This window comes from Anoplopoma fimbria, chromosome 18, assembly GCF_027596085.1.
Source record: "Anoplopoma fimbria isolate UVic2021 breed Golden Eagle Sablefish chromosome 18, Afim_UVic_2022, whole genome shotgun sequence".
Taxonomy (NCBI): domain Eukaryota; kingdom Metazoa; phylum Chordata; class Actinopteri; order Perciformes; family Anoplopomatidae; genus Anoplopoma; species Anoplopoma fimbria.
The window spans coordinates 20,047,576-20,075,405 of record NC_072466.1 but is presented as its reverse complement, the minus strand read 5'-3'; the positions used below and the strand labels follow the sequence as shown (position 1 = coordinate 20,075,405).

Genomic DNA, 27,830 nt, shown 5'->3' with positions numbered 1-27,830 from the left:
ATTAGTTAAGCATGTTTCTTAAAAGGAAGGGATGAGCAATTATGTTAAGCATTTGTCTCGTTTCTGAGCTCAAATTAAGTTTGCATATTAATGATTGATTCCGGTTGTGCGACCACATCGAGCCTGATCTAATAGAATAATTAATGTGATTCATTATCGCAAGACATTACAGCACAGCGATGAACTCAACATACAGGAATCAAATAAGAAGCAGGCGTCAACAGATGCTGCATCTGCACAAACAAGATTTGAGTTGCTGCCGCGAGCCAAAAGGCTCCAGAAAATAAAATGGATAAAACAAGATGACTAATAACAATTTCTTTTGTTCTTTTATTCACGTTAACGGTAATAGGGGGTTGGGAGAAGCCAGACATGACATGCACAAAATATATCAAAACTCTCTCTGGGGAGACAGACAACTCTGCCTCCGGGCTTTCACACAGCGATATATAGAGAAGGGGTGAGAGAAACATCAAAGGTTGAAGGTTAGAGGTAAAGCCCCTCCGGCGTGCCCTCCTGCTTCTTGTACAGCACGTTTTCCTTGGACTTCTTGAAGTCTTCGTTGGTGACTTTCATACGGCGCTCACGCAATGCCATGAGGCCGGCTTCTGTGCAGATGGCCTGGAGGACACAGTGAGAGGAGAGATGAATAAAAAAAAAAAAAAAAAAGAGTAGGGCTGCAGATATCCTTTATTTTATTCAAGCATTTGAATGATTATTCCATCAATTAATCCAATAAGAAATACTTTTGCTTTATTATTAAACAGCAATAATAAATATACAAAAGATAAAATAAGACAGGTCTCTTATGACAGTCTAATCGTTTTGTTTTTAGTATAGTCAACCACGTTATTGCTAAAATTGCATACAAAAATATTACCTGTCAACACTCAACCCATATAGTGCATTAACGTGCAATATCACACTCTGGGTTTTAATAAAAAAAAATAAAAAATGAAATACAAATAAATGACAAAGAAGTCGAATGGGGTACTCCTACAATCGCTTTAAGTGATTGGTCTGTGATGATGTGTTTGAATTCAAAATTGATATGAATGAATTAATATGGACACGTTATAGAATCCAAATTGTGTAATATTTTAACTCTCGTCGTCCAAACAGGAGTCTCAAAGACATTAGACCTCAGATTTTGTAATCAAACTTTTTTTTCTATCCAAACCAATAACTGTCTTGGGATTGCCTGCGAATGTCCACCTTCAGTTGCACTCGCAAAGATCAATCACCACCGCAAACCCCCGCCTGTGTTGGCATGGCTGGGGGTGTAGGTGGATTAAATCAAGAGAAGATTTTTAGTAATCTAGTAACTCTAGGAATCGTTAATCCCTACTAAAGGGTTTTAGCTTGATTTCAGCTTTAATAAATGTTTCTGTAAAAGAAAACAGGCCTTTTACACTCAGTGGAAACACATTCATTCTAACTCTAATGCGTTAGTTTCTTCTGTTAATACCAGGGCATCCTTTGTGTTACGCCAGTGGATGAGCATACCGTTTTTTAAACCGCATAGGAAATGTTCTTGAAAGGCTAAACGCAAAGAAATATGGATGAAGCTGAATATCTTGTCAGATAAAACAAAATAGTGAATTTTGGAAATCATGTCATTTTCTTCCATAAATGTTGATCTATTTGGAATTTACAACTCTGTGATTACTAGAAATGTTTGATTTGGTTTTAAATATAGTATATCCCTTATCCAGCAGCAAAAGTGAACTGCAGTCAATGAGCTGCTGCCTGCAAAAGCCCCGATGCATCAGTCCACAGAGCTCTTAAGCCCCGCCCCTTCTGCTCTACAGAGTGCCATTCACTTGTGCATTCAAAGTTTATGAATGTGAACATGTCGTCCAAAGTGCACCAAAATTCGACACAGCACTCCCTTGGGTCCACAGCCATTGACTTGCAAAGTGTGAAGTAGATGGGATGGATGGCTGTTAAGATGTGCGCGACACACAATCGAACAGACCGATTCCTTGCTTGATCGTTAGAGATCTTTATTATTATTAAACTAAAAATTGCAGTAGGTAGTTTTAACTCTACTTTTATTCCATTATGATAATTTGTCACAATTGAATCAATTCAAAGGCAGACAGACGTGATTCAAACTGACCACAGGATAAATAAAGATATAAAGAAATACTGAAGAACACTGAAAGTGTAATTCTGTCACATCCCACATGAGGGCGGCAGAGTTGAGTCAGTGAGAGGAAAAGAGTCAAATGTAGGGTTAGATCTTTTTGAATGGAGGACGTAATACAATAAAATTTAAATGTTGATACAATAATGATTTAGAAAAATCAGCTTCCCCTCATCTTGACTCTCCGTTTCTGCTGAGCCACAGTGTGAACTGGCTCACTGCCAAGACCTGTTGAACTCCCAAAATCAATACATGGCTGTGGCCTCCGATCAGGCCGGAGCAAATGAACAAAACAGACAGAATACATCTCCAGGGTCACGATGCACCTCGATCAGACACAACCCTTACAGAACCGATGCTGCCTAATCCACTTTATGTTAAAACAGAGTTAGCCCTAGCAATCATGCAGTGTATGTGCGTTCTAGCTGTGGTTGCATAATGTCATGTTATATTTGCCTACCCGTTATTTGTAAGGTCCTTTCTGATCAAGAACAATGCGGCTGGTCAAAAAGTCAAAGTCAAACAGTCTCACTCTTACCTTAATGTCTGCTCCTGACAGGTCATCCTTAGCCAGGATGAGGTCATCAAGGGTGACATCATCTGCTACTGTCATGCGGCTTGTATGGATCTGAAAGATCCTCCTCTTGGTCTTCTCATCCGGCAGAGGAAACTCGATCTTACGGTCGATTCTCCCTGAGGAGTGGGAGAGAAGGAAACCACACAAACTGGTAAATGGACATTTATAGAGAGCCTTCTAGTCTTCAGACCACTCCCAGCGCTTTACACTACATGTCATAATCCACCCATTCTCACACAGAGTCCTGGAACAGTTTGGTGTTTAGTATCTTTTAACCAACTGAATAATTGATTTTTGAAATTAGCATGATTTTCAAAAACAATGAGTCTTTTCGGAAAAAATAATGAGGAGGAACTTTGTCTTCCTTGACTTAAACCCCTTTAGCATGAATCTATGTTTTAAAGAGTAGATGCCAAAGAGAAATATCCCTTTAAGATCCAAACGCAGAAAAAATATTTCTACTTCCTGCCATGACTTAGCAGAACACAACCATTACAAAATGTCTGTCCCATAGACTGTATACAAAGAGGGGACGTCACCCATTAGTTTGTGCACTGACGTTTTGAATCCTCGCGTTCGGCACTTTGGCCGTCGCCATCATTTTTTTTGCAACCAGGGAGCAGAGTGTCATTATTTGGACTGTGGAGGAATGAAGTAGAGACGCTGTATACGACTGTGTAGTCCCGCCCTAAAGCATACCCTGCTTTATTGTCTATTTGACTCTAAATGGACCATCATTTACTAAATGAACATCATGCTGTATTGAAGAACACTTGAAACTAGAGATTGGAGAGAATGCAGGTTCAGGGCACTTTTGCATTGGCTTCAACCAGGCAGACAGTCATTGACAAATCCAGGCAGAATCAGATCCACTCAGACTCCTACTGACCAGGTCTGATGAGGGCTGGATCCAGGGTTTCTATCCGATTGGTGGCCATGATAACTTTCACGTCTCCCCGGGAGTCAAACCCATCCAACTGATTGAGCAGCTCCAGCATGGTCCTCTGGATCTCCCTCTCACCACCAGAGTTGGAGTCATACCTACACAACACAGACAGGAAATATACATTCATCATCAGAAATGATAGAATCCACTTCACTAAGTCAGCCAACATCCTTCCTAGCAATGTTACTGTCTTTATCGTTCTGCAGCAGAGTTGCAGTCTTTCACACTTCTCCGCGCTTCCATTAGATTAGTTACCCACCCAAAACTCTATAGAGACTGTGTCTGCCCCACGGCCACTTCAATTATTTATATCAAGAGTAAACAGAAGAGCAGTTATACAAAATAACCTAATCAAAGTTAAGACCACCAACGCAACAAAACAGGAAAATTGAAATGTGGACTCTTAAATATCAGATCTCTGTCTTCTAAGGCTGTACTAGTAAATTATTTAATATCAGATAATCATATTGATTTATTTTGTCTTACTGAAACCTGGCTGTGTCATGAAGAGTACGTTTGCCTAAATGAATCAACTCCTCCAAGTTATATTAATACTCATATTCCTCGAGGCACAGGCCGAGGAGGTGGAGTAGCAGCCATCGTTGACTCAAGCCTATTAATAAACCCTAAACCTAAATTAAATGATAACTCATTTGAAAGCCTTGTTCTTAGTCTTTCAAACCCGACCGGGAAAACAGTACAGTCAACTCTATTTGTTATAGTGTACCGTGCACCAGGTCCATATTCTGAATTCCTATTGGAATTTTCAGAGTTCTTATCAAGTTTAGTCCTCAAAACAGATAAAGTTATTGTTGTAGGGGATTTTAATATTCATGTGGATAATGATAGCCTTAGTACTGCGTTTAGTTCATTATTAGATTCGCTTGGCTTCTGTCAGTGTGTACAAAAACCGACTCCCTGTTTTAACCATACCCTCGACTTTGTTCTGGTATTGAAATAGAAAATGTAATTGTCTCTCAACAGAACCCTCTTTTATCGGACCATTACTAATTTTTACTACCGGAGTGTACAACATTAGGCAAAAGTTTCTACACTAGATGTCTATCTGATAATGCTGTAGCTAAATTTAAAGAAGCCATTCCATCTGCATCTAATTCAATACCTTTCTCAACAGAACAGAGGACTCCTACGCTGACTTTAGTCCGTCCCAGATTGACCATCCGGTGGATAGTTCGCTCCATGGTATAACACTCAAACCCCCAATTTAAAGCAAACATCACGAAAACTTGAAAGGATATGACGCTCGACTAATTTGGAAGAATCTCGGTTAGTCTGGCGAGACAGTCTTAAAATATATAAGAAGGCACTCCGTAATGCTAGAGCAGCCTATTACTCAGCATTAATAGAGAAAAATAAGAACAACCCCAAGGTTCTCTTCAGCACTGTAGCCAGGCTGACAGAGAGTCACAGCTCTGTGGAGCCGTGTATTCCTATAAACCTCAGTAGTAGTGACTTCATGAACTTCTTTAATGATAAGATTCTAACTATTAGAGACAAAATTAATAATCTCCTGCCCTCAACCAGTACCGATCGATCCTCAAATACAGTTACCTTAGAAACGGCTGTAGAACCTGATATATATTTAGATGGCTTTTCTCCCATCGACCTTCAACAAATTGACTTCCACTTAGACCTGATCCCGACTTGGCTAGGCAAGTTTTACCTTTAGTTAACAATTCTTTATTAGAAATGATCAGTCTGTCTTTACTAACGGGTCATGTACCACAGGCCTGCAAACTAGCTGTAATTAAACCTCTTCTTAAGAAACTCACTCTTGATCCAGAGGTGTTGGCCAACTATAGACCTATATCTAACCTTCCCTTCCTCTCTAAGATCCTCGAGAAAGCAGTCGTTATCAGCTATGTGACTTTTACATAACAATAGTTTATTTGAGGATTTTCTGTCAGGAGTGCATGGCCAATAAAGCACTTATTGTAAGTCGCTTTGGATAAAAGCGTCTGCTAAATGACTGCAATGTAATGTAATGTAAAGCTGATTCTGATCATAGCACAGAAACAGCATTGGTGAAAATTACCAATGACCTTCTAATGTCATCAGACAAAGGTCTCTGTACTTGTATTGTTAGACCTAAGGGTTGCGTTTGACACCATTGACCATCAAATCTTATTACAGAGATTGGAGCATCTAATAGGCATTAAAGGAACCGCACTTAGCTGGTTTAAGTCGTACTTATCAGACCGATCTCAATTTGTGTATGTAAACATGAAACCAAAGTCAGTCACGGAGTTCTGCTGTTCTTGGACCAATTTTATTCACCTTATATATGCTTCCTTTAGGGAATATTATCAGAAAACATTCCATAAACTTTCATTGTTATGCAGATGATACCCAGTTATATCTATCGATCAAGCCAGAGAAAACTAACCAGTTCTCTAAACTTCAAGCATGTCTTAAGGACATAAAAACCTGGATGACCTGTAACTTCCTGATGTTAAACTCAGACAAAACAGAAGTTATCCTACTAGGCCCAGATCACCTTCGAAATCAATTATCCAACGATATAGTTTCTCTAGATGGCATTGCTCTAGCATCCAGCACTACCGTAAAGAGCCTCCGAGTTATCTGATCAGGAGCTGTCCTTTACCTCCCAGATAAAACAAATTTCAAGTACTGCCTTTTTTCACTTACGTAACATTTGGAAAATCAGGCAAATCCTGTCTCAAAACGATGCAGAAAAACTAGTTCATGCATTTGTTACCTCTAGACTAGATTACTGCAATTACTTATTATCAGGCTTCTCTAATAAGTCTCTTAAATCTCTGCAATTTATCCAGAATGCTGCAGCACGTGTACTAACAAAATGTGTTGAAAAGAGATCCTATTACTCCTGTATTAGCTTCTTTGCACTGGCTCCCTGTTAAATGAAGAATAGAATTTAAAATTATTCTACTCACCTACAAAGCTCTAACTGGTCAGGCACCATCTTATCAAAAGGAACTTATAGTTCCATATTACCCAACTAGAGAGCTGCGCTTCCTGAATGCAGGGTTACTTGTGGTTCCTAGAGTATATAAAAGTAGGATGGGAGCCAGAGCCTTCAGGTATCAGGCTCCTCTTCTGTGGAACTAGGATGGTTTCAGTCGGGGGGGCAGACACACTCAACACTTTTAAGAGTAGGCTTAAGACCTTCCTTTTAGATAGCGCTTATAGTTAGGGCTGGTTCAGGTTTGTCTTGGTTCAGCTACTAGATATGCTGCTATAGGACTAGACTGCCAGGGGACTACCTAGGATACGCTGAGCTCCTCTCTCCCCTTCTCTCCCTCCATCTTTATGTATTCATCTCCTATTTATGCATTTATTATTACCATTACTGCTCTTATTATAATTCTACTATATTCATTGCTGCTGTTATTATTAGTATTCTTCATTTTGTTACTCTGCTTACTATTCTTATTATATGAATCATTTATGTCATATACATTGAATGTATTGTAACTCTGTTATGTTGTTCATTCTGTACACATGACATCTATTGCATTCTGTCCATCCTGGGAGAAGGATCCCTCCTCTGTCGCTCTCCCATAGGTTTCTCCCCGTTAGTTTTTTTAGGGGAGTTTTTCCTGTGCCTGGGGCAAGGGGTGTCGTATGTTTACAGATTGTAAAAGCCCTCTGATGCAAATTTGTGATTTGGGGCTTTACAAATTAAATTGGATTAAACTGAATTTAATTGTGGCCAACAGGGATAAAAAACAGACAAATAAAGCTGCTTTTGTATTCTCTACACTGTCTGTTGCTACTGGTCCTGTAACTGCCATTCTTTTTTCATCATGCCAACCTGCAAAAACCAACATCATCCTCCTGAACTGCTGTTCATTGTGCTGTTAGGCATTGATAAAAATAAAGCTGTAATATATTGAGGCGTGATCAACACCTTATCATCCACCTCAGACTGTAACAACAAAGGTGATAGACATTACCCCTGGTATGCTGCTCTCAGTCTCTAAAGTTCTCAGTCTAGAACTGATTTTAGTAGACGTCTGTGTACCTCTTAGTGCCGATGGCATCGATCTCGTCGATGAAGACAATGGAGGGCGCGTGCTCCTCTGCCACCCTGAAGAGCTCTCGGACCAGCTTGGGCCCGTCTCCCAAGTACTTCTGGATCAGCTCCGAGCCCACGACGCGCAGGAAGGTGGCTGATGTCTGATTGGCTACGGCCTTGGCCAGCAGTGTCTTACCTGGTAAATGCATAACATGACATACATACATTTATTTTGTGCCACATTTTCAAGTTTACCTTCAGCATGAGAATACAAAAACTACATCGATGTCTCACTAACAGAGAGGGGAAAGCCATATCACATTGTTCAACCATAAGCGCATTGTTAACATGATCGTGCCAGAGGGAGCAACACACCACCCCTTTTGATTTCATGAGGAAGCAAATGTAAACAGGAGGATGACGTGGTGCTATGATTTGCTGTAGTGATGCTTTGCATTGAGAAATTACGTAAGCTGAAGGCTAAACGAGTCCAGATGAAAGATACACATTATCTATGAGAATATTGTACTGTTACAATAACATAAAAAAGCCACTGACATCCACAAAGAATCAGAAAAACATTTTAATACCTGCACAAAGACTTAATTAAACTGTATTTCTATGCTATTCTATTTTTCACAGTGATTATGTGTAACTAAACATAGTTCTATATAAACGCACTAGGACCTTGTATTGAAATTCACCAATCTGAAGCAAAGTGGACTTTACTTACTCTTTATTTTCTTTGTTAACGAGATCTTATTCAGTGGGGAGCTGATTTGAGAAGTGACTTTTTCAAATGCCGTACATTGTGACGAAGGTTGCGTTAACAAAGGCAATCACAGAGGTCAGCGCTAATTATACTGCTATAATAAAACCCCCTGCTAATAAACTCTTTTTTTACAATTGCCGAAGGTGTTTTGATTCATTACAACTGTGTAACTCTTGCTGGAGAGCACTTTTTTCCGCAGCAGCACTGAGAGGCTGGGGACAATCGCTCACCTTCCCTGCTGTGGTGCCCTTTAAAAAAGGTCCCTAATGACCTAATGGAATTTGCCAGTGACATCAATCTGGGGTAAATACACAGTTATCTCTGAATTTCCGTTGAAAATGACTTCATTAAACTGTGATTTAACTGAAAACTTGAAGGTTAGGCTATGTAGGCACATATGTATATACGACTGTGGTACCACATATTACTGAAACATTATCAGTGCTTAATAAAGGGGGTACAATTAATCGGGTGGAAGCTAGGGTGGATTAATAAACTTACATTTTTGCTTCCCATGATTTTCTTGTTTTTTTCTGAGAGCCCCTTTTGGTCACATGTTAAATGAAGTACTCACCTGTGCCTGGAGGTCCATATAGGATGACTCCTTTGGGAGGCTTTATGCCCATCTCCTCATAATACTCTGGATGTGTGAGAGGCAGCTCCACTGACTCCTATTAAAACCAAGAGTAACAGCACCGTCAACCACAGTGTCCAAGGAAAATATGTTGTATACCTAAACAATTCAAACCTCAAGTATGATGTAAACAGGTCACTGGGAAAGCTACAAAAAGCATTAGCCATACTGTGCTCAATATTTGTCGTTAAAGAACTAGTAATGAAGATGGGGAGTAGAGAAATGATTTATGCTCTAAAAGTGGTTGGAGAGAGTCTGTTTTGAGATGTGGACCAGCTGTTCAAGTTACGCTGCAAGTTGAAGGGGCATGCGATAGTTACTGTACCTTGATCTCCTGGATCTGATTGTCCAGTCCGCCGATGTCAGCGTAGGTTTCTTGTGGGGCCTTCTCCACCTTCATCACCGTCACCAAGGGATCAGTGTCATCCATCAACACACCAATCACAGCATGAACCTGCAAGCGACACACATCAAAAGAAAAAAGTGAATTGTATTACAGTGAAAGGAGTTGGCAGAGAAGTTTCCTTCAAAGTGTTTTGGGGTAATGTTGAATACTTGTTGATTGTAGTTTGTTGCATAGTAGAGCAGTGTCATAGTTATGTAACTAATTATTCCTTTTTATTGTCTTGAATCATACAATTTAAAACAAAGGTATCTTTATCAAATAAGGATTCTCACTGAATATTACCTTGTGGTTGAGCAGGACAGAGCAGCCAGGCTCCAGCAGATCCTTATCCACAAAGGACAGGATGCTGACGTAGTGCTCTGATCCCACTGAAGTGGAAACAATTGCGTGGTTGTCATCGATGATTTCCTCCAGAGTGCCGACAGACATGGGGGTCCCGCGCAGGTCGTCCACCTTTGACCTCTCCTCCTGTAAAAAAGATTAAACCAGGATTAATGTAAAAGCTAAATATTAGGAGAAGTTACGATTTGGTCTGTTCTGTATTGTTCTATAGTTTGGCCAAAGGAGAACAGGATTATTGTACCTATATTTTACCAAAATATCATAACAGCACAAAAGCAAGTGAGGCACATGTGTAACAAGGGCTGACCTCCTGTTTCTCTTCCAGAGGCTTCATCTGCTCCTGGTTTCTGATGAACTCCTCCTCCATCAATAGGTAGTCTTTGATCCGCTCCTGCTTCAGCAGCTTCAGACGGCATTGAGTGTGAGGGGTGACTGGAAGACAAACACAGGCCAGCACATGTAAAATGTACATTAAAAACTGATTACAACACCACTTTTATCCAACCACAAATGCATTGTTTCACAGACAGTTGCCAATATCATGCTTTTGGTCCATCATCAGTGTGTTTTACTTTATGGTCTCTTTTTATAGTCAATAATGCCAAAATAAGGACAGTTAATACTATTTCAATATCCCTACCAGGGATGTCAGGGATAAATGCCTAACAGTATCCCCAGTTGTATTCAGTGAGATCAAATAGAGCCTGGCAGGAGACCTTAGAACTGAGCACTTCTCATGAAAACAGACAGGCTACCAGACAGATAAAACATGTCCTCACAAAATTCTGCCTTTTCAATTCCTTACCTAATGGTAGTTTACTGGCAGCATCTGGTCCCTTTGTCTTCTTCTTTCTTTTGCCAACTCTGGTTGGAATTGGAGGCTCGTACTTTTTCTTCTTATCCTTCAATTGGGACAAAGTGGGTTGTAACATGTCAGAAAGGTAGTATCTAGACACACATCAAGTAAAGTGTTTAAATATTTGTTTCTTACCTTGGCACAGACATCTCTACAATATTTGGTAAATGGACTACTTATATAGTGCCTTTTTTAGTTTTCTGACCACTCCAAGCGCTTTAACACTACATGTCATTCACCTATTCATATCCATTCATAAACTGATGGTAGGTGTTACCATGTAAGGTGCAACCTGGCAATCAGGACATTTGCTTATATTTAGTGAAGAAACTTTATTAACTTTTCACATGAGGTTTTGAATGAAGCCAATGCTCTACACTGGTCTACTGTGTTTAGCAAACATCATGTGTGGGTGGCTGGTCAGATAGTGAGAAGGAAAAAGAGCTGAGGCAACACAAAAACATATTGAGTAGATAAATATCAGACAATTACTTTAAGTTTCCGTTATCGCAGCTCTATTTGTGATTTAAAACCAACCTAAATATCAGTTAAATCATTAAAAGTTAGTTTAGCTCACAGGCCACACACAGTAATAACATTTAGCTAATACAACAGGTTCAGACTCTAGCTAGCAGAAGCTGGGTCATTCTCACCTTGTCATCCTTCTTGCCTCCTCCCGGACCGTGGCCTCCACTCTGGCTTTGACCCTAAAATAACAGACATATGTGAATAAGGATGAGAGGAAACGCATTTATCAGTGTATTGTGACATTTAAAGATAACCTGAGACATGTCCCTTCCTAAATAGCTCATTAGCTGAGCTGTTTACAGTTAAGTTAACGTTAGCTTTTTTCGCCGTTAACCATACCTGGCAGGGAAGCTAACTTTTACACGCTAGCTTGTATTACTGAAGGGACACATTTTAACGATATAACATCACACACACATAGAAATAAGGAAAACGCTACCTTTCAAATATGAATGACTATGCTAGTTACAGCTAGGACAACGACTGCTGCCACACAAGAGACAAACTAATGTAGCTAGCGTTAGCCTTCGGCTAGTAGGCTCTAACCTGCTTTTGTTCTGTTGTTACTTCACAAACCAGACATAAACCACCTGGAATTATATGTCGCCATACATGCTAACGTGTCAAGCACTATGAGCAATGCTGTATTAACGAATAATGCGTTTTAGAAAAAGATTTAAAAAATACGAGCCGCAGAAAAAACTGCTTGCTCACTTACCATTGTTACTTGTCGCACTAAACTGACGTCAGAGGGTATGGCAACACCAATGCCGTGTTCACACCAAAAGCGAAGCGAATATTCGCTTCATTCGCGCTAGACTTGCTGGATGAGGGGACTTATCTCCATGGAAACCGTTGTCAACTCAGCTATTTATTTCCGCCATCAACCATGCAAGAAATAACTACTATATCTGCTTTATACTTGTTGTGGCAGTCCTAGATATCCCGGGAAACTAAGGGACTAAAGTTAAGAAGTTAAGGGGAAAAAACTACTGTGGCTCCAACACTATGGGCTGGAAGAGTAACGTGAAGCCACTATTTACAGGCCACATATTGTGTGCATATATATATATATATATATATATATATATATATATATATATATATATATATATATATATGCACTTCCTAGTTAAGTCGTCACACTATATTGCAATGGACAACAATTAGAAAGTATAATTTGATTTAATTAAATTTTCAAAGTCTAAGATTTTTAGTGCTGCTTCCACAGCTTTGTATACAGACCAAATTCATCAGAATAACACACTGTGTTTATAGAATAACAACAAGCACACTGTGTTTGTTTGTGTTTTTCTTTCAACTTTATTAAACTAATGTAATATCCATCACATTTCATGTGTTATATATAAAGATCAATTATTGCACATTGTGGCTGAGTATTGGTGAACCTTTATTAGAGCAGGTAAAAAAGCGCACTCTCAGTTGATTCCTGTATTTTATTAAGACTTCATGGCATTTATGGTTTACTATAAAGTTTAGCAAAAGAACCAGTAGGGTAAATGCCATCTAGAACATGTTAACACTGAAAGACTCAAACTTAACCAAAGAGTTTCAAGTATGACTTTAATGACAGAATCCTCAGTACTGCACAATGTCTCAAACATGTGTGCTCAATATTGATGAGGATGGACTAAAGCTGCAGAAATAATATTGGCTTCATTTGTTTCTGAACAAATGCACTGTTCACTGCATTAGCACCATGTGCCACCTGGATTGCACAGCCTTGGTTTTCCCAGACACTGTTTAATTGGCTTGCTTGCTATTTACCTCCCCTGTCACACTCTTGCACATGATCATTGACAATGCATTCTACCCATCCTAATTTAGTTATTATGATAATTAGCTAAGTGCAGGGCTGTCACTATTTATGTAGCTACAGCTAATGCCTCTGGTCAGACATGTCTGTATGTGTGCAAAGCCAGTGCATGATAGCCCCTGAACTAAACTGGATGGGACTTAACAGGTCTAACATTGCATATTACACATTATATGTAAGATATTGTCATAATAAGGTAAAGACTTCCATAAAAATACTTCCACTTCGATTTAATTTATTATTCTCAGAATCACTCACAGTGTGGTCACACATGCATCTTACTCAGGTACACAGAGTTTTCCCACCTTTTGTGAACATAATAATAAAACCTATGAAGTGCATTACCGCTGAGCCATGAATGGCGGTGTAACACTGAGACCCCCTCTGCAGCACAGTAGAATAAAACCACACTGTCAAATCCCATATGACTGTTTAATTAGAGTGTGTTTCAAATTGTCTAGAACGCAGTGGGCAGGACAGCGGTGTCAGTAATTGTCTGGGAGTTGCGGTGAGTCAAAAAAGAGCTTTAATGAGTCTTTGTATGTCTGTATATATCTGAATCCATCATCTTTGCACACACACATGCACTTTAGCAAACACACACAAAAACAGACAAAAACAAACAGCCATTTGTTCAAAGCTAGTATTATCTGTGTAGCGACAGCTTCTCGGACACATTCACTCTATTTGGCTATCTTGGGTGTGTGATTTTGTTTGCGGGCAGCGTGCATGTGCATGGCAATGGCAAAGCAACATCTTTGCAGTTTGTGTGTCAAATTCAGATTCTGTCTGAAGGGAAGATTGTCTCCATGTCAAAGAGTGGAGGCTCCTAGATTCAAGTTATTTTTGTCAGTTTAATTATTCTGTGGATTTAAGTATTTGGGGATTGGTCCAGCTAGCTAGCAAACTGGGCTAACGTAAGCAATGTTTGAAAAGGCTTTCACTGGCTGACTTTGTTTACAGCAGACAATTAAAAAAAACAAGAATCTTGTATTAGATTCTACTTCAAAACCACACTGCCTACATTATATTGTGCTTATAGACTGAGGCTAAAGCTGCATGCATGGCTGGTCTGTAAACTTCCTTACATTGCGTTTCTTTCTTTTTATACAAATACATTCTTCACTCAGCATATGTTTTATTAATGCTGTGTGCTGTCTGGATCACACTTCCTTGTTCCCAGTTTGTGCTGTGAACTGAAAAGGATTTTGCAACAGAAGACTCACAGATCTATATCTATATTTATACTCTCACAATAATTGGATATTATCCTTAAAAAAATCCATGCCAACCCTGTACAAAAATATTATACCACATTCTTTCTTTGCAGGTTTCTAGGTTGTCTCTGCTCTTTTTCTCTGGAAATCAAACACACTTAAGTGAGATCTACCAAAGCTCTGCTGGTGAAGTCAGAGGTGAAGATTGCAGGATTCTCACCCTGTAATTTCCTCTCAGATACATTTACATAGAGAATGAAGATGGCTATACAAGCTCACTAAATCAAGCATAATATATTGTCCATGAGTTGTCTTCCTGCTTGGCTGCTTGCAGGTTCCAACGAAGTAAATCCCTCCCGCGGCTTGTTATGAACAATGTCTGTCTTTTGTCCTTTTTTGTAGTGTACCTGTGGTGGATCCAGACTACAGGTAAAACATAAACCTAACGCTGAACTAAAATAAAAAAATAAGCCCCAGAGCAACTTATATCACGGCATTTATATCAAAACCAACTGCCAAAAAGTCCTGAACGACATCAGGGTGTGAAAATGTTCTCATGTCTGCGTCCGTGTTTGGATAATGTGCAGCCAACGCCGAAGTAAACAACAGTCTCACAAAGCAGGTGTCTTCTCAGAGCCTGAACACCACCCATTCAGCTAGAGATAGGTCTGTTTGTTTCATAATGAGGTTCTTTGAAGGGTTTTGTCCTCTGTTTTCCTGATAATGAATAAAAGCAATGCCAAGATGGAGGCTATTGAATGGCAAATAATACGGCTGTGAACCATGTCTGTCTGAGTCACGGATGATGTGAATGAGAGTGCCAATGATATATTTATATTTTTCCATTTGAAATTAGAAAATTGTCAAATAAGGCGTTTTGCATTAAAGGTAAACATTCAATTAACAATGAATCAGGCTCCTCGTTTCTACATGAGGTTCAAACCCCTCTACCGGCAACATGCCGAGGTGTCCTTGAGCAAGACACCTAACCCCAAGTTGCTCCCCGGGCGCTTCATTGCAGCCCACTGCTCCTCCGGGATGGGTTAAATGCAGAGAAATAATTTCCCCATTGTGGGACTAATAAAGGCTTAATTATTATTATTATTATGACACCCAGCTTTATGTTATAGCCAGACACAAAACCAAACAGACATTTTAATAAAGCTATTTTTATGTCAGACACGATGTGGACACTGGTAGACTCAAAGTGAGTGTTGTGAAGTATGCTGGATGAGTGGACGTTGAGATGTGTAGTAGCATGTAGTGCATCATGTTTTTAAGACTTAGATACAAGGGCTCTAGGCAGGCTTTTTTTATTACCATGGAAACAGACTTCCTCACAGGAGAACATTCCGGCACACTGAGCCTGGTCCAGATGTGAGACTCCAGCAAACTATCATGCATCATTCATGTAGCCATGTTCTTGACAGAGAAGTGGGTTGCTGCTGGAGGTCAGTCTGCTTTTCAATGGAAAGGTGAATAAGTCATAAATTCAGTCTTGTACACCACCCAAGTCATCTGTTAACCAGTAAGGCATTCCTTAGTGTCAATTTGTCCATACATGTCTTATCCTGTCAGCCTTTTGTAATCTTTTAAAAGGATTCAGGCTGTTTCCTATCTGTCAACGCTAGTCTCTGCCAGCCGGTTGTTCATGATGCCAAGGGCGCCAACCCCTCCTGAGAACCCGTTCTGGCGTGAACTGGAGCTGGACTGGCGTGGGTGCCCGATGGCCATCTCGGAAAGCTGCTTCTGCATAATTGCCAGATTCACCTGCAGGAGGAGAAAGAGATAAATAAATCAACAGAGGAGGAAATATATGCTGTGATTGTTTGGAAGTTGTACATGCAACGTGTTAGGCCTTGCGAAACAAGGGTTAATATAATGTGCTGGTGGCAGGCACATCTGATTTCACAGGTGTGATATAAGTCTACCAGATGGTGTGTTTTTTTCCTCTCCTTTGGTGTGTCGATTTATGTGAACAAAGATGACAAATACAGACCAAGTGTGACTGACTGAAACCAGGCTTTCACTCTCCCACACACCAACGTATCCGTTTCATTTTCACTCTACAAAGCAGTATGCAGAGAATGTACACCGCGGTGCTGTTTTACATGTTTAGTCAATATTGAATCAAACGTAAACGGACTCTCTTAATCAGCCCACATTTTTAGCTTTTTAGCTTAATCAGCCTAACTCCACATTCAAATATCCCCTTAATATCTCTTGAGGTTCTCATGCACAAATTTGGGGAGTTGCCCTTGAGAACACATCTCGGTACAGTTTTAAAAAACAGCACTATTGCACAGACATACCACCTGATTTATTAGAAACCACGAGCAGCTTATTCAAACATGGCAGCTCAGCTACAAATATGTTTGTTTCCAGTATTTCTAAAGGACTATTCAGTATTACATTCCCATTTCCTCAGGTATGGGAGGACAGGTTAAACTTGTTGGCACAAATTAACACATCAATATATATGTTTTTGTCATGAATAGTCGGCCCAGCCTTGTTCTCGGCCTCGTTCACATGAAGGGATGAAGGAAAATAACTCTGGATTTGGCTATAGGTGCATTTGACACCTTTTAGGACCTCAGGATTTAAATAAGGGCTTTTCATGTGTTCGTACTCGGAAGTTAAGGGGAATTAAGGGGATATTTGAATGTAGAGTTAGGCTGATTCACCCTTACCCCTCTTCTAATGGTCTTAATTCTTACCCCTGAAATGATAACAAAGTAATTTATATGCATAAGATATTACATCATTGATCAGAGGACAACCCTGAACTGATGACCTCATCTATAGTGACCAGACTGTAATATCTACAAAGATGTGTTTACAGACTGGTGTCGAAGGATTCTGCCACCATGCGCATTCAGACAACACAAAAAAGATTCTCAAGGATATAATCTACAGATGATCCGTGTTCAGCTGTCCCTGATTGAAGGTCAGTGTGTTACATTGTGTAGCAGCATCATTCTCACTTCTATGAAAGGTCCAGTCTCCATCCCTCTTCCTCCACCCAACCTTTCCTATTTCTCCTATTCCTCTCTCCACAAGTACAAAATGTTTATAGCAACTTTCTCAGGCTTTACATGCTATTCTAGTAGGGCTCTCATGTTATCAGCCGGTTCTGAAGCTGTATCAAACTTTGGACAATTCAAACAGAGACAACCACATTGCGTTGACCTTTCTCCTTGCTTTGCTTATATAGCTAGGATAGTCGCAAGTGGCTTTTAGTGCATGTTAGTGCATGTGAGCATGCTCCACTTGTTAGCTCAAGGCAGTCGCTCTGCACTGCTCTTGTACGGCAGTTACAGCTGATAACGCCCTCCCGACCGACGGCGTTCTTGTGGAAGTGCCCACCCTCTGGTTCCCCCTCAGGGTATTTACATCCAAATCAGGTCAACGGTGTAGGAATTACAAGACATTTTATACGTGGTCCCTCCGTTTTGAGTAATTGAACAATTGGCTGATCAGATGTTCCATGGCCAGGTGTGTGTTATTCCCTCATTATTTAATTAACAAGAAACAGATAAAAGGTCTAGAGTTAATTTCAAGTGTGGGATTTGCATTTGGAATCTGTTGCTGTCAATTCTCAATATGAAGTCCAAAGAGCTGTCACTATCAGTGAAGCAAGCCATCATTAGGCTGAAGAATCAAAACAAACCCATCAGAGAGATAGCAAAAACATTAGGTGTGGCCAAATCCACTGTTTGGTACATTCTTAAAAAAGAAAGAAAGCACTGGTGAGCTCAGCAACACCAAAAGACCCGGAAGACCAAGGAAAACAACTGTGGTTGATGACCGAAGAATTCTTTACCAGGTGAAGAAAAACCCCTTCACAACAGTTGGCCAGATCAAGAACACTCTCCAGGGGGTAGGCGTATCTGTGTCAAAGTCAACAATCAAGAGAAGCCTTCACCAGAGTAAATACAGAGGGTTCACCACAAGATGTAAACCATTGGTGAGCCTCAAAAACAGGAAGACCAGATTAGAGTTTGCCAAAACACATCTAAAAAAGCCTGTACAGTTCTGGAACAACATCCTATGGACAGACGAGGCAAAGATCAACTTGTACCAGAATGATGGAAAGAGAAGAGTTGGAGAAGGGAAGGAACTGCTCATGATCCAAAGCATACCACCTCATCAGTGAAGCATGGTGGTGGTAGTGTTATGGCATGGGCATGTATGGCTGCCAATGGAACTGGTTCCCTCGTATTTATTGATGATGTGACTGCTGACAAAAGGATGAATTCTGAAGTGTTTCGGGCAATATTATCTGCTCATATTCAGCCAAATGCTTCAAAACTCATTGGACGGCGCATCACAGTGCAGATGGACAATGACCCAAAGCATACTGCAAACGCAACCAAAGAGTTTATCAAGGCAAAGAAGTGGAATGTTCTGCAATGGCCAAGTCAATCACCTGTCCTAAATCCAATTGAGCACGCATTTCACTTGCTGAAGACAAACTGAAGGGAAACTGCCCAAGGAACAAGCAGGAACTGAAGACAGTTGCAGTAGAGGCCTGGCAGAGCATCACCAGGGATGAAACCCAGTGTCTGGTGATGTCTATGGGTTCCAGACTTCAGGCTGTCAAAGGATTTGCAACCAAATATTAAAAGTGACAATTTGATTTATGATTATGTTACTTTGTCCAATTACTTTTGGTCCCTTCAAAAGGGGGACCATGTATATCATTTGTTGTAATTGCTACAGTGTTCACCTGATTTGGATGTAAATACACTTGATTGTGTCATTTCAAATCCATTGTGGTTGTGTACAGAGCCAAAATGATGAAAATTGTGTCAATGTCCAAATATTTATGGACCTGACTGTATTTGACATATAATACAAATTTAGCCTAGAAACAGCAGCAAATAAAAACCCATTTCTGCTGACTGGAAGTCCTTCTCGAAATATTAATCACAATATTTAAACTATTGATCTTGCATATTGTCATACTATTAAGACAGTAACTAAGATCATTTAATATTGGTTTCAATAATAGGAAGTAGGCACAGGCCGTGATACGTAACATGATATGTTACATTATGCATTGACAGGGGTGCGGGAAAGCTGCAGTAGAGAATTGGACATTCAATGCAGCTTATGATGAGGGAGATGACTGAGAGCAAGGTGTATAAGGAGTAAATGACTGTAGGGAAACAATTACTGAATTAATGTCCTGTCTGCAACTCTTGTGATCAGCTTGATCACATTACTCCGTGAGATAACTGAATGTCTTGCATGTAATAACACATATGATTATATTAGACGGGTCTAATGTCACACCAGCTGTAAGCCACAATCTGCCCTGAATCTCTCACCTTGTTGGCTGCCAGGAAGTCCCTCATGGAGATCATCTCCCCAGACATCCTGCGCCCAGTGTCAGTCTCGCTTTCGTTAAGTGCGTCTGTCTCGATGGAGGGGTCCCTGCGGGCACGCAGGTGACCCGGGGCCACCACGTTTCGCCGGGGTCGCCGGTGCGGGTGGTGCCCCTTCCTGGGAAAACAACAGCGGCAGGGGGCCTCCAGCCTCCTCAGCAGCCAGTTGAGGACCTGCTTGATGACAATGGAGATGACGTTGAAGAGGGAGTAGATGCAGCAGACGCCGGTCAGGATGAAGAAGAAGTTGCCAAGCCTATATGCGGCCGTGGCGTGGCCCTCGTAGGCGACCCGCTGGCTGCTCACCATGTCTCCAAAACCGATGGTGCTGAAGGCCACAAAGCAGAAGTAGAGCGAGTCCAGGTAGCCCCAGCCCTCTGCTGCTGAGTACATCAGCGAGGCACAGCAGGACACCAAGATGGCTGCCACTCCAAGAATGAGCATGACGCAGTAGACGGAAGGCTTCCAGCCAGCCAGATCCTGTCCTTTTGCTCCTCCACCTCCCCGGTTTGCCCCAGAGACCCGCTGGCTATTTGGAGGCAGCACAGCTTTGTTATGGCGTCGTTCGTGACAGGACTTGAGGACCAAGGCGATGACGGTGATGACGCGCTCCAGGAAGAGGTTGAAGAAGAGGATGGTGGCTGCGCAGCCGAGCAGGCCGTAGAACATCAGGAAGACTTTTCCTCCATTGGTGGCAGGAGTGGTCATCCCAAACCCTGAGATACACAAAAATGATGCACTAAGTGTAAATCTGCATACAGATAAAATGAATGCACACCAAGAGTAATTGAAGTACTTGACCTTTACAGGTGCAAGTGTCTCTGAAGGAAGAAAAAATGTAATGATTTTACTTAAAATCATTACCATCACTTGAAAAACACACTTAATTTAACTCACACATATGAGTAAATGAATGGATCATTTGTAGAGAAGATGAGTGTGTCAATTGCTTCCAGCTGCTTTGATCTACTTTCTTAACCAAACTCACATTCTCTCTGTCATTAACAAATATGGCTGATCTCCTTTTCTGCCAAGGGGATTATAATCACACAACTACTTTGATCCACTGGGTTGCCATTGGTGACACAATATCCTACTCTCTCTGTCTCTTTGTAACTCACTTAGAGAGCTGAGGTGTTTTCAGTCCAAGCACATCACAGCAATCAGTCCCACCGTGTGGGTTAGTCTAACATTTCACTGTATTCCCTGCAGTCATTTGCAGTGTAAAATATTTACTGGGGCCTTCACATTTCAATTTTATTATTTTCTCTTATTCTTATAGGTAAGAAGAACCCATTATGCTGTTTTTACTCTGAGACGCTGCTAGTGTAGTGTGTGACTTCTACTTTGTCTCCTGTGAAAAGACAGATGAAGAGAATGGGAGTCAAACTGAGAGGTCTTTCCATCGACTGAACCAATCTCAGTGATCCTTGTCTCCTTTTCATCCCTCATTTAACACTGAAAGCTCAATGAAGCACCGTCTGTCTCTCTGCCTGTTCATAACATTGTAGAAAATTTGAACACATACTGTTATTTGGAAGGCTATTACACGGTCACATGCACAGTGTGGCATGGTGTGCAGCGGCTGCTGTTAACTCTTCCAACATGAGAGCCCTTTCATAGGAAAAACAAAGATAAATGTTACTGGATCTTGTGTCATGATAAACATACTCTGAGGATTTGATTGCCACATTCAGATTTGTTTTCAAGGTGATAATTGAGGTGGAGTATTCTTCCAAACACGACAATCAAGCCAAATGGGATGGATTGTAAGGATGTGTTTTTCTTTCCTCATTGTTTCCTATGCTCGGTTAAATGTGATGTTGATGAATCATTTGACCTGTTAAATAAAATACAAATCCCATGACAGACAGAGAAAATAGTATGCTACACTGTCAATATGTCATCTGTGTCAGACATAAAATGCTTTGAACACGGTTGGTTTTAATGTTGGTCCTGGCCGGGGCTGCTATTCACAGTCTTGACTTCTTTCTACAAAACGCAACTTCAGTCACTCAAAAAACATTTAAGACAATAGTTTGTCTTTTTGAAAAGTATGCTGGAAGTATATCTTTCTGTTGAATATCTAGTTAGCTTAGCTTAGCACAGAGACTACAGATATGGAGACAGTAATATATATATATATAATTATATAACATTTTTTGGACTATTGGGATTTCTGAATAATGGGACAATGGCATGGCACCGTCTGAGATATCTCCTCCCACTTCCCAACTCTACAGGCTAAAGGTTTACAGATGCATGAGAGTGGTAATGATCCTCTCATCTTCTCATCTCACAATGAGCGCATTAACCAAAACTTCCAAACTATTGCTTTAAATTAGAAAGTTAACCAATCTATGCACGGTTATATCATATATTTTAATTAAGTAATTAGCAAAAAAAAGCTTTATTAACACAACTACAACTTTTTTTGCTATTCACTGATGCATCTTAGTCAGCAGAACTCTAAACATGAGGACTAACAGTATATGGGCATTCGTTCTGGCGACGCATACATCAAAGATGCAATACTTTCTTGCACACCATACTCTCCTTGTGGATAGGAAATATTAATGTGTTTGTAAAAACTGAGAGATGAGAGGGAAAAGATGAAAAGCATGAAGAGTGATTGCTTAGACGAGCTGACATAAATTAAATAATAGAAAATCTATGTGGTTGTGAACTTCAGTTAACATAATAAAGGGTGGGGTATTACAGCATACATCTCTACAGGAGATTACAGCAATGATGACATCACATGATTTTATGACAAAGCAACTGTCATGTATAAGATCAGAGATATGATGCAGTCTTGTTACGGTTATGGATCAGGGGGTCCATTACCTACTGGACCTTGTAGTGATGCAGTGCTACATTAATGATACTTGATGAAACATGTGATGAGGTTTGTGGTTATCTCTGCTACTCTGTCAGAGGTCTCAGGAAAGTGCAGAAGTGCAGAGGAAAACAATGTGTTTGATTTGAAAAAAATGTATTTTCATCATGAAAATTGTCAGTGGCTTTAGGAATCATGGGAGGATCATGGGATCACTGTTGCGGTCACCTTTTTTTTTTTTTTTTTTTTTTTTTTTATGACGCCGCCAATCACAAGGTGTGCAAGGAAGAACTCGATGTGGTCCGGTCCTTCATCATCATAGCTCTCATTTAAATGGTCATGCCCATCTAATCTGGTGGCCTGTCATTCTGTAAATCATCATGAATCAACTCACACCAATCACAGATGTTGAAATAGCACTACCCGTCAGGTACTGAGAGGACGAAGCGGAGTGAGCATGTACGAATCAGAGGTATGGACAAAAGGTCATTAGGTTTACTGTCTCTGTGTATAAGGGTGCTGTTGGTAAGAGGGATGTCTCTGTGTCTCTACTCTGTCTGACAGTCCTGGACATAGCCAGTGCTGAAAGGGAGAACTGGATGTCAAGGACAAATCTTGGTCTGATGCAAATATTGAGTGTAATTTTTTCTCAGTCTAGTTTGGTCGAATCCACTGACTCAATTCACAGGTCCTAAGTCATGACTAATAGATGTTGCACATCTAATGTTATCTAAAAATGACTTGATGTGGTTCTGTTAACAGTAAACAAACATACATGAACAGATACAAGTAAAGTGGAGGTCTTACTTGAATAAAAAACAGGCGCGACAGCAACACTGGTATTGTTTTCACCTGGTGGGTCTGTGTGTGAGTCATCAAGGCAAAATGTAGATACCGACTGTAGCAGGAACTACCGCTAAAAAAGGTTTTGAGTACTTTGCCAGGTGTCAATATTTCTGCCGGTCTGTGGAGAGATTTTGTAACTAGAATAGCGTCAAAACTTTGCAAAATACAGTCACGAAACTTGGTCCAAGCAAGGGTGGTGAAGTGGGGTGGTAGGAACACACACATGCCACAAACCTTACTCCTTGGCCCGATTTGGCATCGCGGCTGGTCTGAAGATGGTCTCAAGTTATGGCTTCAGTTCATTGAGGTGTGCCAGTTCCAGGACTAGTGTGTGTGTGTGTTGACCCACTGCATGGCTGGACAGTACAACTGAATAGACTGGAGCCACCATTTATGCTGCTATGACAAGTCAACCATCACATAATCTGGCTTCTAACATACCTCCAACACAAACTACACTCCATCCATTCCATCCATCCATTTTCCGTAACCTGCTTATCCAGTTAAGGGTCGCAGGGGTGCTGGAGCCGATCTCAGCTGTCAATGGGCGAAGGCAGGGTTCACCCTGGACAGGTCGCCAGTCTGTCACAGGGCTGACATATCGAGACAGACAACCACTCACACTCACATCCACACCTACGGGCAATTTAGAGTCTTCAATGCACCTAAGCTGCATGTCTTTGGACTGTGGGAGGAAGCCGGAGAACCCGGAGAGAACCCACGCTGACACGGGGAGAACATGCAAACTCCACACAGAAGGTTGTCTAGGGAATTGAACCCGGGCCCCTCTTGCTGTGAGGCGACAGTGCTAACCACTACACCGCCGTGCAGCCCCTGACAAACTACACTGAGGGGGTTCATTTTCCTTCATTTTGGCTCATTGACAGTGAGAAATAATCAGCCTTGTTATGGGAGATTAGAGTGTTTGCAAAAGAAGGAAAACTGTACAAGACAACATTTGTGAAAGTGAGTCACATTATGGGGAATTTAAATACGATGTAATAACATGTGACGGGTGATGGGGCGGCTGTGGCGTAGTGGAGAGCAAGGTAGTTCTCCAATCAGAGGGTCGGTGGTTCGATACCCGGCTTCGGCAGTCGATGTGTCCTTGGGCAAGACACTTAACCCCAAGTTGCTCCTGAAGGCTTGCCATCGGTGTGGACTGGATGTGAATGAATGTTAGTTAGAGTCTGATGGTGGCACCTTGCATGGTAGCCTGTCATCAGTGTGTGAATGGGTGAATGATATGTAACATACTACTGATTGTAAGTCTGCTAAATGACTGTAATGTAATGTAATGTAATGTGAACGCACACAAGCACATAGTTTCTAAGTAATGATGAGATATTAAACGGTGGAACACAGCGTTTGATGCCTGTCTCTGCATCTCACCAATGGTTGACACCACCGTTCCCACGAAGTAAAAAGCGCCGGTGAAGTCCCATCGAGGTCTGACTGTGTCCACTCGGATACCTGCCACGTTCGCCTCCTCGTAGCTCCTGAGGAAGTTCTTCAGGTCTCTCTCGCTCAGGTTGTACCTCTGACTGAACCGCTCGAACCTCTGCGTCCAGCGCTCCTTCGCCTCGCGTTCCTTCGGCTGCTCCAGCGCAGAGAAGACTGCGGCTCCGCACAGAAGATAGATGATGATGAACAGCGCCAGCAGCAGGAACCTCGCGTTGTCCTCGTTTATTGGACCGGAGCCACAGCAGCAACCGCTCCTACATGATGCCATTATGTTGCGGTTGTCACTGCGATCATGCGAGGGACCTGTGGCATGGTGGTCTCGAACAGAAGAAAAGGTGGATCTTTTCTACGACAGCAAAGTCCTGCGCAATACAATGAACTTGTTGTTCAGGCAATCTGTGATCGAGTTTTCTCCAAGGCTGCGGATTTGGCATTTTTACAGTCCAAGTCCGAGTCTAACGACCCATCAGTTCATCTCCACCGGCTTGGGTCTGAGCTGCTGAGATGATGAGAGGAGGAGAGCAACCTGTGGATGCAGAGAGTGGTCCTCCTGTTGGGCTCTCTGGCTCTGCCTCTCCAAACAAGTCCCCACCCCCGTTTTACGCACCGCAGAACGACCACCAACATATGGATGAATTCATCACTATGTGTGAAGTCTATTCAGTCAGATCTGCGATTTTAAATGCACCATTGCAGCCAAAGCGGATGATGAGTTCTGGCCTGTAGATCAGGGGCGCCGAAAAGGGGGGGTAAAGGAGACGGATTCTAGGGGCCCATGATGGAGGGGGGCCCTAATGATGATGAAATTATAATACAGAAAAAATTCAGAGTTAGTGAGTTAGTATTCAGAGTGCTCAGTTCTTCCCCTACTGTACATGTCAACTGTCATGCTGTTCTTCTTTCACAAATATGGTAATGATAGTCAAAAATACCATTAAAATGCATAATTGTATGTAAAATAGCATCAAAAAATGTTGCCGCTGTGTTGGGGGCCCTGTAAAGATTCTTTTCATGGGGCCCAAAATCCCTAGCGGCGCCCCTGCTGTAGATGCTCTACTTAAACCCAACTTTGGAGGTTTTATTCTGACCAATACGGAGCGCGTTTGCTTAGTGAGATCAATATGACTTGACCTTTCCATGGCTCTGATGAGGGATTCATGCTCCTGCCCGGGGACGATGTGAGCAAATGTCACCACGGAACGACGGTTCGAGATAAATTATTCAGGATCACAGGGACAACCAAGGAGCTATTTCTGTAAAATTGTGAATTTAACAAAATTATGAGACGTCCGAGGCCATTTCAGAACCATGGACAGAGCAGCAGCCTTTTTATGTCACACTTTAAGTGGTCTTGATGTAAATCTTGTAGCTTGTTTGACATCATTATAAGACATGAGTGATGACTGTTAAGTTATTGAGCTTTAGATGATGTAATGGTCTCTTTTTTTGGGGGGGAAATAAAGTATTTAATATGCCAGAACACTTTAAATAAAAGTGTTAATTATTTGTAATTATTTTTATCCTTTATCATGTGTACAGATCGTAAAGCCCTCTGAGGCAAAATTTGTAATTTGTGATTTTGGGATAAAATAAATTGAATCGAATTGAATTTCTTTAAAGAAATGATAATAATTGGTACAATTAACACTTTTATTTAAAGTGAAACCCAGATCTCTTTGCAGTCTTTCAAAGGGATTGGTAATAAAAGACCTGCACATCACTAAAGCATTACTTTGAAGAAAACTAATAAATTCCTACATTGTTAAAATAGTAGTTCATGTGACGGTTCCTGGTCATAGCTACAACAAGACCAAAAGGCAATCCTTTTTAAATTAAACATACACTCATACAGATGGTTTAAAATGTGTGTGGAAGCAGTCCGATCTTTGTCAACCATGAAAGTATTGAAAAGTTTCTTTGTAAGATAAAATGTAATTATAGATTTGCCAATCCTTTGTCATATACGATTCATACATAAATGATAAAACTAAAACAAAATGGGAATGGTAAAGAAAGGTAAGGTGATAGAGTAGTTTTATTTCAGGACAAGCACGTTCATGAGAAACTAGACAAAAAGAAAAAAGTGTGAACAGAAAGGTGATCTTTTTACTGAACTGAATTGAGAGCATGGAGGATGATGGAAAAAAATAAAACGCCAGCCCAATACCAGTGCAAATTTTGGGTCCTTATAGTCATTAAAGAGAAGGAAGCAATTAATGAATCCAAGAAATACTTACTCAGTAATATGCAGTTAATCATGTACTTGTACGTAAACTGTGTACATGACTCAATCCCTGACTACAGGATTTTACAGACTGGGCCAAATCCATACCACACAGCAACATATTGATATTTCACAGTTATTTTGAGATTAGTGTTGATTGGAGTGTTGTCTCATCTCGCCTAGCAACTGCTTTGTGTCTGGAGTCGCTGTTATGAGCCATCAAAGAATGAATAAAATCTAAGTGTGCAGGACACTGAGACAAAATGGGAATTGTGTTGATTTTCATCGGTCTCTTAGGGTTAAACTGCAATGATAATTCTGTTTTGTTTTCAGTTATTCAGGGTTTTTGTGTTGGTGAAATGTAGTATTAACTAATTCTAGACTAAATAATTAGTACAGTACTGTACTGTATACTATACTGATTGACAAGTATGCTGATTTATTGATACAATTTTCATGTACTTTTGTGAAATAGAAGAACAAATATACTCAATGGAACTATATGTAAAGGTTTTCTAAATCTGCTCTTTTGATTTATAGAATGCGATTTTACAGGACAAACATTTCAGGTAGAATTTAATGTTTAGACGAAGTCTGTGATGATGATAAAATAGTTAGTTAACTATATTCAAAACAGGGTTTGAGGGGGGACTCCCCAGATCTAATGTCTCCTTGTAGCTTCATACTCTTTGTCCTGCTGCATAATATGCAGGAACATCCAGACTGGGACACTGCTCCTAAAAGCTGAATGAATAGCTCACACTCCTCCACTCAGCATGTAT

General features: G+C 40.8%; 2 protein-coding genes across 2 annotated transcripts; both read right to left on the bottom strand.

Annotated features, from left to right (window-relative positions):
* Positions 1 to 322: 322 nt before the first annotated feature.
* On the bottom strand, positions 323 to 12,051 carry LOC129107039 (26S proteasome regulatory subunit 4). Its single transcript, XM_054618382.1, has 11 exons — positions 11,950 to 12,051; positions 11,357 to 11,410; positions 10,653 to 10,749; positions 10,155 to 10,279; positions 9,788 to 9,973; positions 9,425 to 9,553; positions 9,040 to 9,136; positions 7,700 to 7,889; positions 3,616 to 3,767; positions 2,688 to 2,842; positions 323 to 621 (listed from the first exon to the last, which is right to left on the bottom strand). The coding sequence occupies exons 1-11, from the start codon at positions 11,950 to 11,952 to the stop codon at positions 487 to 489; spliced, it is 1,323 nt and encodes a 440-aa protein (XP_054474357.1). The 5' UTR covers positions 11,953 to 12,051; the 3' UTR covers positions 323 to 486.
* A 3,624-nt stretch (positions 12,052 to 15,675) lies between these two features.
* Positions 15,676 to 25,092, bottom strand: LOC129107434 (potassium channel subfamily K member 13-like). The gene is made up of 3 exons (XM_054618922.1): positions 24,753 to 25,092; positions 19,619 to 20,391; positions 15,676 to 16,055 (listed from the first exon to the last, which is right to left on the bottom strand). Exons 1-3 carry the CDS (start codon positions 25,090 to 25,092, stop codon positions 15,900 to 15,902), a joined length of 1,269 nt encoding a protein of 422 aa, XP_054474897.1. The 3' UTR covers positions 15,676 to 15,899.
* Between the last annotated feature and the right edge of the window lie 2,738 nt (positions 25,093 to 27,830).

Bases quoted from the DNA above. Each gene is read 5' to 3' on its own strand.
- LOC129107434 (XM_054618922.1), bottom strand. From the start codon at position 25,092: ATGGCATCATGTAGGAGCGGTTGCTGCTGTGGCTCCGGTCCAATAAAC. The intron at 20,392-24,752 runs GTGAGATGCAGA...TGTGTATCTCAG, and splicing joins AACGGTGGTGTCAACCATTG to GGTTTGGGATGACCACTCCT. The intron at 16,056-19,618 runs GTGAGAGATTCA...CTCCTCCTGCAG, and splicing joins ACTTCCTGGCAGCCAACAAG to GTGAATCTGGCAATTATGCA.
- LOC129107039 (XM_054618382.1), bottom strand. The intron at 9,974-10,154 runs GTCAGCCCTTGT...TCTTTTTTACAG, and splicing joins CTCTGGAAGAGAAACAGGAG to GAGGAGAGGTCAAAGGTGGA. The intron at 7,890-9,039 runs GTGAGTACTTCA...TGCATTTACCAG, and splicing joins ATATGGACCTCCAGGCACAG to GTAAGACACTGCTGGCCAAG.